Below are 12,643 nucleotides of genomic sequence, written 5' to 3' on the forward strand. Positions count from 1 at the left end.
GCCCGTCAACCTAGCTGGGCTTCGTGTCAGACATCAGGTCAACCCATCAACCTATCTGGGTTTCTCCTACACACTCGGTCCGAGTGTTAGATAATAACGAAACTAACTTAACCTATTTTGTCATTCATCAAAACTTGAGTTAGACCATTAGTGCTAACCACACCAACAGGTTATTCCTCGTGCAACCGGACCTGCGATCCGGTCGGACAAGCTCTTATAGAGTCATCATGGTTGTGAGTATCTGATGTCCTCTCTATGTAGTCATTCCGGCTGGATGAGCAGTCTGCTTAGATAAGCCTTCGAGTCGATCGGACCCTTCAAGCCAGCTCGGCTCGCTGCCATTTGCCCGACCAACTGTGCTAACCCAGTGTTTTCCGACCTTTGACTACGATGACTTTGACCTCCACCTCAATGGTTGTTTCCGCCTTTGACTCATACTTGGTCGGCTCACTTTATCATCGCATCACAAGTCTTCCCCTCAAATCTAGTTGAAGGAGGTTGTAAGTCTGATTGACTAGACAAGCAGTGTTTCTGGTGACCTCCATGTCAGCGATTATTTCCGCCTTTGACTCATACTTGGTGGGCTCACTTTATCACCGCATCACTAGCCTTACTCTCAAATCTAGTTGAAGAAGACTATAAGTTTGACTGACTGGACAAGTAGTGTTTTTGGTGACCTCCACGGTCGATCGAACATACTCAGTTTTAGAATAGCCACTCAGCTATGGAGAATACTATGGTTGTTTTCTGCCTGGCTATCACTCACTAACCTAGGTTTAGAGCCGTCGCTCGCCTGTACATCCCACCGATGACATTGTACTTTAAATTGTAATATCATTCAAACTATTAGTGATTTCCCAACAATCAACGATCGCGGACCTTAGAGTAGGAGTAGGAGTCGTCAAAGACTTCGAACCAAGAAAAATTACTTGTATTTGTAATTGTATTTTTTTTTATTTCTACTGTACATTCTGTATTTTTTGAAAATGTGAAAAAGTCACGAATACTATTCACCCCACCCTCCTTCTAACATATCTCGGTCTCACACCACGCCTCTCATTTCTCCTATGTCTAACAAACTCTTATCAAATTGAATGCTAAGATGATTCATGAATATTTAATTCTTTTACCACCCTGAATAAATGTAATAATATCTATAAGCTCTTAGCTCAGCCTATTATTATTTTAAGAATTATTCTATTTCGGAATTAATTTTAAAAAATAGAATGATTTATATTAGGGAAGAAAATAATGTATAATTGATAATACAAGAATATTAAATATTCATATGAGGTATGTCTATCCATAATATCGCTACATTACATAATTATATAATATTTATTTTTCTTATAATATTGTTTATTTTATTTATTTATTTATTTCTTCAAGTCCGTCTTATATCAAACCTATAAATTATTGAGCAAAATTAATAATAATGACCACGTCTTATATTGCACCAATAATCTTCATAAACTTTTAGGAGGCACCAATTATAATAATGACCACGTTAAACTAGACCTTTTTCAGCTAGATTTCAATTTAATGTTTATCATTATGTTTTAATCATATTTATCTAAACAAAAGTTTTAAATTCATCTTGATTTAAAATATAACTACCAGAAATAAAATTTAAAAGTGGCATGCTGTAATTAGATAATATAAATGGATTGATAGAATTTAAAAGTAACCCGTATATAAATACTATTTTTAAAATATAATGCTTATTTTTATGTTTTAAAGTTTATATTTTTTAGAATGTTTAATTAATCTAAAAAATTTTAAACTTGTTTATTTAAAAAAAAATACATTTATTTTAATATTATTCTATATAGCTTTTTATTGATGACATTGTCAGGGATATGACTTTCTGAGCACTTCAATATTATTATCTTAAAAGTAGTTTGATGGTTATAAGATTAATTTTGCCTAATGCAATCTTTTCTATTAAGTAATTTATTATCTTTACATATGAACATGATAAACTAGATTGTTTTGGTGTTTTGTTGGGATTCTATTATGAATTTCATAAGACCCCCTTATCTCATCCTTCTTCGAGTTCGGACTATGGAAGGAGGAATCAAGGAGGCGGTCACAGCAATAAATTTTATTATAGGACATTTTTGATGTTCATATCAATTTATTATGTACCTCTACATCTAGCGTGCTTTGAGTAAACCTCTTACAATAATTGTCCTAATTCTACCATATATATCTTTTGCTGTGACAATAACAAGGCCTAGTCAGCCATTTTAAAAAATTAGAATAAAAATTGAAAGATCATCATGGAATCATAATAGGGATATCTTTTTTCATTTATTATCAAAAGGACATTTCATTTTGTTTTAGCACATTTCCTTTTCCAAATTGATCTTATTTTGACGTATTATAACAGTTCATAACTGCTATAATATTAGTATTTCATTTCTAGTAAATATTATAATTATACTAGTATTTTAATTCTGGTCGATAGCCATTACAGTTTCCAATTTTTATAATATAGACGCTTTATTTCTGGGATCAAAATTGATCAACATGGATTAACACATATTAATACCATATTATATCAGTTATGAATTATAATTATTATAATATAGATAATTTATTTTTAATCAATATTAGTCAACATTATAATATTGTAATGTAAGAGCTGTATAATGCAATAGGAAGGAAGAACTTCATTGGATTCATCAAAAAATCATGCATAAAAATAAAATAAAATAAAATGCATAAAAATAAAGGAAATAACATTAATGGCTCAGAGGGAGGAAGGAACTTGATCCTGTCCAAAATTATGTCAAATTGATCCTGTCTCAAATCTAAGTCAGATAAAGATCGGATGAACTGTTGCTAGCGTTGACAGAGAGGTAACTAGGACGCCCTTCTCGTATGCACCTACAAGAACAGACCCTTACGTGGTACTAATGGACGGTAATGACTGAACCGACGGTACTTGAGCTCTATGCGCACTCAGACAACCATACGGAACGGTAGAAGCCAGAAATCAGGGGAAAAGTCCCTGGAACAAGCCATCCGACACTCAAGTCAGGTATTTTTTTTCCCATAATAACAATGTACGAAGGAGAAAGAAAAGTAGAAAACAAGTGTGAATGTGCGAGAGAGCGTACCTGTGCAAGGGAGAGGACCTCCCTTTTTATATGATAGTGTGTACCTCTAAAGCCTGAATGATGTCAAGAAATGTCGGGTGTCAGGACCAATCTGGTGATGGAGGACGCGTGACACCCTTTGGTGGGCTAGAAAAAAAGTTCTATTCGCAGATGACCGCTGACCGTTGGAATATTCCCCGACATATAGCAGTTATTCTCTAACAGACGGTTATAATTCCCTGACCTTCTGTCCCGACATTCTGTCCCGATCGGGTATGAATAGGGGAAGCTTGAGATGGTCGGTAGTTAGTCTACTAGGAGGACCAGGCCTGAATATAGCCGAGCTGTGGAAACCTGACCAGTCGGAGCAGGTCAGGCATCACCCCGACTGCCCACCATGTTTTAGACCAGGGTGTCTCAGATCTGGGGTCCTGGTCTGTGAGAACCTGACCAGAAACCATGTTGTGTGTCATGGTCTGTGAGAACCCGACCGGGAATCATGTTGTGTGTCCTGGTATATGATAACCTGAACCAGAACCATGTTGCGTGTCTGGTCTATGAGAACCCGATCGGGAATCATATTGCGTGTCCTGGTCTATGAGAATCTGACCGGGAATCACATTGCAGATGTCATCAGACGGTCCTACCTCTTCTTTCCCTAGCTGTTGACTGTCACATCATCTTGACCTCTGACTGTCACGTCTCCTTGACTTCTGATTGTCTGACTTTATTAGACCCCACCATTATACATCGTATCACTAATATTTTAATTCTGATTGATACTAATAATACTATTTTATAGAAATTACAGTTTACAATTGTTATAATATAAACACCTTCTTTCTAATTAACATTAATCAATATTAGTTAACTTTCTTTCTAATTAACCGTAATCAATATTAGTCAACACACATCAATATCATGTTACATCATTCATGAATTATAATTATTATAACATAGATAATTTATTTTTAATCAATTTTAGTTAACATTATATGGTAAGAGTTATCAGATAATATATAACTGTAGTAGGAATTAATAGCTGATGAGGAAGGGAGTTCACTAGATTACTCAAAAATCATGCATAAAATATAAAATAAAATAAAAGAGACAACATTAATGGCTCACATAGAGGAAGGAACTTCACTAGATTCCCTAAAAATCATATATGCATAAAATATAAAATAAAATTATAATAATTTAATAACATAAAACTTACGTGTAATTTTCTCGAATATAATTAAAGTTATCCAAAACTCTCTATAAATACAATTGTGATTTGGCCTTTACACCGCCAACTTTGTCAACAATGTTCAGCTTCACCTCCTCCATCTGGCCTCACCCACATGGCACCACCGCCACCACCGGACTCCTCGGCGCTGCCGCTGCCCTCCTCTTGGCCGCCAGCTGCCTCTTCTTGATTCTCCGGAAACAGGGCAAACGGCTTCCCCCAGGCCCGACCCCGTGGCCTCTCGTGGGTAGCCTCATCCCGTTGCTCCGGCACCGGCCTCACTTCCGGTGGGTCATGGCCGAGGCGGACGGCAAGGACATCACTTGCATACGCCTGGGGAGCGCCCACGTCGTCGTCGTCAACTCGCCGGAGCTGGCGTGCGAGTTTCTCAAGAGGCACGACGCCAACTTCGCATCGCGGCCGCTCACCGTGGCCACCAAGCACTCCAGCCGCAACTTCCTCTCGGTGATCTTCAGCCCGCTGGGTCCACAGTGGAAGAAGATGCGGCGCGTGATCGCGTCCGAGGTGCTGAGCAGCGCGAGGCTGCGCTGGTTGGCAGCGGCGCGGGCTGAGGAGGCCGACCACCTCACTCGGTACCTGCGCAACCTGTGCTTGGCCGGAAGCGTCGTCGACATTCGGCTGGCTATGAGGTACTACGGCGGGAATGTGATCCGGCGGATGATGTTCGGGGTGAGGCACTTTGGGGCCGGCGGCCCGCACCAAGGCCCCGGAGAGGAGGAGGTGGAGCACGTGGAGGCGGCATTCTCGATGCTGTCGGTGGTCTACGCCTTTTGCCCGTCGGACTTCGTGCCGTGGCTGAGATGCTTGGATATGGAAGGCCATGAGAGGATAGCCGAACAGGCGGCGAGCACCGTCTGCAAGTACCATGATCCGATCATCGATGAAAGGATCGAGAAGTGGAGGAGCGGAGAAAAGAAGGAGGTGGAAGACCTTCTCGACGTCATGATCTCCCTCACCAACGACTCCGGCAAGCCGATTCTCACCACTGAGGAAATTAAAGCTCAATGCGCGGTAAGGGTTGACCTTTTTAAATATATATATATTTTTATATTTGTCTATCATCCTTATATGTTCCTATATTCACATCAAGACTCTCATTAACTCAAATATTCTATTTATGTATGTTTACTAAGATTCAACTGTATATCTTATATAATATAATAGATGTAACGGCAATTTTATAAAATTAATTATGAACCTTTTTTTATAACAAAGAAATTATTTTTTTGTAGGAGTTCATGTATGCCGCCGTGGACAATCCCTCAAACACAGCAGAGTGGTTGTTGGCACACTTGCTGGAACAACCTGACATCATGCGAAAAGCAGTTGAGGAGTTGGATCGGGTGGTCGGCAAGGAGCGGTTAGTAGTCGAATCTGACTTTGCTCGACTCCCCTACGTGAAGGCATGCGCTCGCGAGGCCCTTCGTCTCCACCCAGTCGCACCCTTCAACCCCCCTCACGTAGCCATCGATGACGCGATGGTTTCAAACTACTTCATCCCCAAGGGGAGCATGGTGTTGTTGGGTCGAGCTGTACTCGGGCGAAATCCCAAGGTCTGGGATGATCCGGCCCAGTTTAACCCGAGCCGACACTTGATGGATGGACACCAAGAGGTGGAGCTAGCAGAGCCAGGACTCCGAATGATATCGTTTACCACCGGGCGTCGACAGTGCATGGGAGCTCAGCTTGGCACAGCCATGACCTACATGTTGGTTGGAAGGGTGCTTCAAGCATTCGAGTGGAGCTTACCTATTGACGAGACTAGCGTCGACCTCTCGGAGGAAAGGATGAGTCTCTTCAAAGCCAAACCTCTAATGGCTTGTGCAAAGATTCGATTGCCAGATTTGTTAGAGAATCTATGAGCAAAAGAAAGTAAACTGAAGGACAAAAGAAACCTATGATCCATGAACTCAAATTTGCTCATCTCATATATATTTTGCAATATGTTCAAGAACTATCCTATCAAATTATTTAATTTCACCTAAAATATTTAGAGTCAAATCTTTTGGAAATCATCGTTGAGTTCTTACAAAATTTGATTTTAAATATGGTTTCTGCCAAAATTTTAACATACAATGGGAGGCCTGGTATCCATTGCCCGCAAGGTGTTAATTTCTTGTTGCCAGCACCACGAGGATTTTCATCTTTCCAGTCGTCCCATGCTCTTGCCTTTTTTTATCTCTGTGTCGTCGTCCACATCTGTCGGTGCAGTGATATCCTTGTGCCATGATGAGTTTGCTTCTTCCGCAATCCTCACATTCTTTTCATGCCATTTCTTCATCATCTCCATTTCGCACAATCCAGCTTCCTCTTTACTCATTATTGGTAGTCTATTCAAAAAAAAAAAAAAATGTTAGATGGGTTTAGGGAACAAGCATTTAGCGGTCCAGACTGTGTGCTCTAGCGCGACAAGAGTTTGCAGTTAAGCAGCAAGCATCAAAGTCAAAATAAGAACACAATGTAAGATAACAATTGAAAAAAAAATTCAAAAATCATGTGTCGCAAGTAGTAAAATCAATATAAATTTGAGAAGCACCAAAGCTTAAATTGTGGAGTTCGACAATAAAAATATAAGAACATTTACCTGTGACCAGGTTGGAAGACTTGTACTTGCGTTCTTTCTCTCTCACTTGTTAGTCTTCCACCGACGGGACTTGCTGGTCCAAAAATCATGGGTGGGTGTTTGTGTTCGTGTGCTTGGGAAACCTGTGCCCTGCCCTCAAGACATCCTGAGCGAAGGTAGCACAGGTGATAGGCACAGCTGGCTTAAAAAAAAAAACCACTCGATTTACTGCATTCCTATGCCAAGTTTCAGCTCTTTTAGTTCATTCGTCAAGCGTCTCTCGGGCAAACTCGATCATCAGGTGTCTTTTGTTGCCAAATAGAACAAGAAATAATACAGAAAAATAAGATGATGTAAATTAGCTCAAAAGTCATCGACATACTTGGTACCAATAGAAGGAACATGGAACATGCAAGATGAGTAACGATAAACTAAAGATGGTAGTGTAGGTGTTCGGTGTGACTCAGGAACGGCAGAGATTAGTGATGCATGTGGTAAGCATGACTACAGGTGAAAGGATTTAAAGGACAAGGGAATCAAAAGTGTAGAAGTGGCATCCAAAACCAAGAACAGAAACATCAAACCGAAAGGCTTATCAAAGCAAACCCATAAGCAAATTGATCATTTCGGTTTGGTAAGAAAGCTTATCAACTTCAGTTTGGGTTCAGTTTATATATGAAGATTTCGACTATTCTGATTTTGTTTAAAATGTTATTTATCTAGTAATTTACTTAAAAATCAGCTGCTGTCACGGTGCTTGGCCCTAAAGAGCAGAGCACCGTGTCATTTAATCAGTAATCGTGTGGAATCAATTTTAATTTCATGATATATAATAAAATCACAATTAATTTCTGGTCCCAAATTGACGTGCATGAAGTTACTATTTGTGACAGAAATGGTTTGTTGACATGTCAAACCCAATAAACACGAAACAACTCTAAACTCGATATCAAAATCAACTTTATTTTCTTCAAAAACTAATCAAAATCAGTCATTTCAACAAATGGAGAAAGTAATTTTTCCAAAATATAAATGTGTGGTGTTGCATGATAAAGATGACACCAAGATTTATCACTTTTAGTGAACTGCAGGTCTGATTCAATGTTACATGTAAAATAATGGTCTACAATATATAAAAGAATGCCGTTGAATTGTTGCCTCAGATAAATGAAAGAAATGAGCACTGGATGATTTTACCTTTGACTGTCTCTCCTTCACCCCGAAAAGCATTTCTTCTTCTTTCTTTACCATGTCTAAGAGATCAAATGCCTCACAGAGAAGGAGAAAAAAAGAAGATTCGCCATTATTATAAATACAAAAGGAAATTTAACATAAATATACACTGGAATGTATTTGCGCATAAATAAACATTTTTTGGGTCTGAACAAACTGACCTTACAAATAGATAAGGAGATTGTTGTAATCCACGCCTGTAATATAGGCCAAAGCGAATAATTATACCCAAAATGTGACAAACCAGATGTCATGCATTTTCTTACACGAAAGTAAAAATGATAAAAAAAAAAAAGTTGATAGTTCACTTTCCGAACCTCTCTTTCTTCCTCTCCATCATCATCAAGTACATCATCCTCCCCAACTTCAACTGGCGAAGAGAGAGCTGCTGCCCTCAATGACCTATGACGCCTTTCTTTTTTTTCTTTAATCTCTTGCAGCTTTGCTTCTGCAGCTCTCTGCCGATTGAATCGGGCAACCTAGTAATAATTTGATAAAGAAGAATAAAAACAACATCAGAATAACTGGAGGCAAAATAGAGGAATTTCTACATCCATGTATAGACAATTGATTCATCCATATTCTGATTAATATTGTAATAGCACTTGCGAGATTAAAGGCGAACAACTGGGTTAGAATTTCAATCCATTTGACATATGTAATATATGTTCTACCGCTAATAGACTTATTTGCCATTTGAGGACAGAAATCAACAATAAGTACAAAGAGAATAAAATTTCTAATGAAATGTGTGCAAAAAGAAAGTGCAGGAGGCTAAGAGTTACGCCATTTGTCAAGACAAAGAGGCTCATCAAATACTAGCACAAGTAATTGTGAAAAAATGGCACCTTTTGAAATATCTAGAAAGAAGAAAACAAGGCACTGTTAAATGTTCCCAAGACTTGCATTCTGCAATTCTCATAATTTCATTGTCTGTGTGCAAAATTATATATATTAAAAAAAAATGACTGATTAGAAGAAGAAATTTTTTTTGACAAATCTTCAAAAGTTCAAAGCAGATAAAATGATACATGAAAGCAACAATGGAAAAGTAAATGAATGACAAAAAGAGAATTACGGAGGAATAGGAAACAAAGGCTGACAGATCAGAAGTTTCTTTATGCAATAGTTAAGCATGTGTTCATCTCTTTTTAGAGATAGTGAACATTCACCTTTTTCGCTCTTCGTGTTGTAAAATTATCTGGCCCTCCTTGGCTAAAACTTTCCAACTCATCTTCAGGAACAAGCTCCAAGGCTTCAAAAATTGAAATGAACTCCTTTGACACAGCAAGTAGATGGCAAGAAAAAGAACATCAAAACATCAAATCAGACAAGTATTACACTAGCAGATTAAGAGAAGCGTATGAAACTGATGCTCTGACTAAATGTTTGCTAATGAATTCTATAGAATCAATGAATTAGGTTTTACCTTCAGTTGATCAAGTATTACACTAGCAGATTAAGGATGCAGTGCATGATTCTCACTGATCCATAAATTAGGGAAAGCAGAGTGCATCAAATTGCATTGTAGATGCATGATTCAAAAGGATGTGCCAGACTATAATATCAAAAGGAATCACTAATTGGAATCATAACAAATTGTGAAGGCATTAAGTGTAAGCATGTTCAAAGAGTCCACCAACTTGCAACACAAAAAAACACTCACTGTTCAAATTTCCAAATGGTTTAAACCATAGTCCATTTCTGTATGATCTCAGTCATGCAACCACGACACGACTATAGCCAATGCAGTCAAAATGATAATACAAGTAAATCAGTATGCTGATTATGGAAACCTGCTAAAGCTTTCTACAATAATAATCCAAAACATACTGACAGTAAAAAGAGATATTTGCAACTCTTTTCAAGAATGGATAAGAATAAACGAAAATGAAATGTAGGGGGTAAAAAAAATAGGAGCATATATATAAGTCATCCCAACAAGGAGAAAAAGCAATAGTGAGCAAGTCGTGATATATGCTTTGCTATGTTCCTTGATAACGTGGAATGCAAAAGTTTATAGTGTTCTCGGATTCATCCATACTAAAAGAAAGAAAGCATGGATTAACAAAGGATTGGCATGAACAAAAGGAACAATTACCAACAAATACTTCAGATTGACCGTGCTAAGTGCTAACATCTTCCTTTGTCTCATTAGACGAGAACAACCCCAACTTACTTATCATCTCATCGCAGCGCCGCAGCGCCAGGATCCCCTTACGTAGAACATCCTGCAGACCAAAACTCCAAACTTTTACCCAAAATGACATGACAAGCGTCTAACCTCAAAGATTTGAATTGCTAACAATAGAATCAATCTTACAAGACCATGTTAACAACAAATATGTCTAAGGGAGGGAAACAAAAGAGGGACCTGATCGACAGAAGATTCGGATACCATGAGACGGATCTTCGAGGCCTCTTCGAACAGCGCCGGGAGAGGCATCTCATCCAGCTCCCATTCACCCATCGAATCAAAGCGGAAGAGATCGAGGTCGAGGGAAGAAGAGAACAAATGCAATTTTGCACACTTCACCTTGAATGTTCAAGAATTGCGTAATTTGTTATCACGGAACACAATGGGCCGCGACAACATTATAACGTTCGTTTAAAGGGCATAATAATATTGAACCGCTCATTGATTTGCCGTTTATAACGTCCTCTAAAGGATTTTAAATATCGGTGATATAATCCTTTGAGCGAGGAATGTGATCTCCCACGATATGTCTTTGCAGTGGGTTAACATCTCTGCTTGTCTTTGCTCCCAAAAGCTTCTTCCTCCTCCTTCTCTTCGTCCTCACCGTCTTCGATCTCTTCGTCCTTCTTCCTTCAACTCCGAGAGGAGCGGAAGAAGGCGCATCGGTCCACGCTGCGCCATGGCGATGGAAGGCGCCGCCGCGGCAGCAGTGGATCAGGCGGAGGTCTCGATGAAGCTCCTCTTCGTCGAGATGGGCGTCGGTTACGACCAGCACGGGTAAATTCATCTTAAATGTTGTTACACTTTCGCTTCCCCTTTGCACGCAAATCGATTGATGGGCCTTTGATTTTCGCAGGCAAGATATCACCGCCGCTGCGATGCGCGCTTGCCGCGACGCCATCTCTTCCAATTCCATCCCGGCTTTTCGAAGGGGTGGGTTGCTTCTTCCTTTCTTTGATTAGGACCCTGTATAGGAGTTTTTGTGGATCGTCGATTTTGATTGTGTTCTCCGCTTAATGTTAGGGTTTTTCCCGCAGGGTCGATTCCGGGTGTTAATTCTGATCAGATGAAGCTCGTGATCAGGTTAGGGGTGCCTCGATCCACCCAGAATTCGCTTGATATCGAAAGGATCAAATCCATCTTCCCATAGTGAGTTCCAGTTCCCAATTCCCACTCCTTTGCAGAAAAATTCTCTTCCCCCCTTCTCAAATTTTTCGTTTCCAGTTTAAGATGTGAAGAAAACAACAAATATCCAGTTCTGGAGCCCTCTCCATCTCGTAATCTAATGTGTTAGGACATGTTTATGGTACAATTGTCAGCAAGGACAGCTCCATATTCCTTCCTCGTCCTCCATTGTAAATGAGGATTCAAACTTCTTGCGTGCTTGAATCTTCAGGCCCTCCTTGCTTTCTTCTCGCGTGTTTGTCGATTCGATACGATTTAGATGAGAGATGCAAATCTCGCTACCATTTCTGAAAATCGTTGCTATTTTTTCTCTCTTTGCAGTGGCGAAATAATCAAGGTGGAGGTTGTCGACGGAGGGATGATTTGCTCGAGCGGCGTCTGCCTCGAAGCGATGGGAGATAAGAACGAAGATTGCTACATTGTGAATGCTGCTGTGTACGTGGGCTACTGAAGCGAAATTAATCTTGAAGATTACCTCAGATTTGGCGATCATAAATGCCGCTCTTGAATCAATTGTGTCTGGAAGTGTGTTCTATTCGCTGTTTGATTTGATTTGCTGGAAGATTGGATTAGTTTATCCTTTTTGTGGTAGTGTTGGTGTTATGGTTTAAGATGAACGGTAAATCTGGCTGCTTAGATTCTGGCCAGCCAGAAAATGAATTTATTAATTAAAACATTAATTAAAAATTTAATTAAGTATTATTATTAAAAATTAATTAAGATTTATTTTTGAAATTAAATATGGAAATAGATGAAAAGGAATATAATAGACTTATAAAATATGATATTATTGGGACACATTTAATAATAATCTTAAAAATTAAAAAAAAAACACCAATTTAAGATTTCGAGTGGCGTGCTAACACTCACCTCCACTCGCCAGCTTTGCTTGCCGCCTTCTCTGAATATTGGCCCACGTGTCCCGTCCCGCTGTGGGTAGGAACTCACGTGAAGCGTCTCCTATTGCTCTTGTTTCTTTGTTCTCGGTCAGCGAACAGGCTCGTAGTCATCCAACGACTGTCATACAGAGTATTTCAGAATGTGCGATTTAGATTCTAATGACACCTGTTTCGTGTTTTTAGTGGATATTACATCCCCAAAGAATGCAA

The 12,643-nt window shown here is 39.3% G+C and overlaps 3 protein-coding genes across 8 annotated transcripts; 2 read left to right on the forward strand and 1 right to left on the reverse strand.

Annotated features, from left to right (window-relative positions):
* Positions 1 to 4,413: 4,413 nt before the first annotated feature.
* Positions 4,414 to 6,218, forward strand: LOC122013740 (tyrosine N-monooxygenase-like). The gene is made up of 2 exons (XM_042569968.1): positions 4,414 to 5,367; positions 5,589 to 6,218. The coding sequence occupies exons 1-2, from the start codon at positions 4,414 to 4,416 to the stop codon at positions 6,216 to 6,218; spliced, it is 1,584 nt and encodes a 527-aa protein (XP_042425902.1).
* A 70-nt stretch (positions 6,219 to 6,288) lies between these two features.
* Positions 6,289 to 10,692, reverse strand: LOC122015884 (PP2A regulatory subunit TAP46-like). Of its 6 annotated transcripts, none has more exons than XM_042572965.1 (7): positions 10,527 to 10,692; positions 10,254 to 10,383; positions 9,325 to 9,429; positions 8,470 to 8,631; positions 8,314 to 8,349; positions 8,117 to 8,188; positions 6,289 to 6,686 (listed from the first exon to the last, which is right to left on the reverse strand). In XM_042572965.1, exons 2-7 carry the CDS (start codon positions 10,305 to 10,307, stop codon positions 6,669 to 6,671), a joined length of 447 nt encoding a protein of 148 aa, XP_042428899.1. In that variant the 5' UTR covers positions 10,308 to 10,383; positions 10,527 to 10,692; the 3' UTR covers positions 6,289 to 6,668. The 6 variants fall into 6 exon arrangements, 4 of the variants coding, with proteins under 4 accessions (XP_042428899.1, XP_042428901.1, XP_042428898.1 ...); XM_042572967.1 differs by having other exon boundaries at positions 8,117 to 8,172; positions 10,527 to 10,690; XM_042572964.1 differs by lacking the exon at positions 6,289 to 6,686 and adding an exon at positions 7,111 to 7,224.
* Positions 10,693 to 10,845: 153 nt separating this feature from the next.
* Positions 10,846 to 12,125, forward strand: LOC122015883. Its single transcript, XM_042572963.1, has 4 exons — positions 10,846 to 11,126; positions 11,206 to 11,282; positions 11,387 to 11,498; positions 11,856 to 12,125. Exons 1-4 carry the CDS (start codon positions 10,876 to 10,878, stop codon positions 11,983 to 11,985), a joined length of 570 nt encoding a protein of 189 aa, XP_042428897.1. The 5' UTR covers positions 10,846 to 10,875; the 3' UTR covers positions 11,986 to 12,125.
* The last annotated feature ends 518 nt before the right edge of the window (positions 12,126 to 12,643 follow it).

Source organism: Zingiber officinale, chromosome 8B (assembly GCF_018446385.1).
Source record: "Zingiber officinale cultivar Zhangliang chromosome 8B, Zo_v1.1, whole genome shotgun sequence".
Lineage (NCBI taxonomy): Eukaryota > Viridiplantae > Streptophyta > Magnoliopsida > Zingiberales > Zingiberaceae > Zingiber > Zingiber officinale.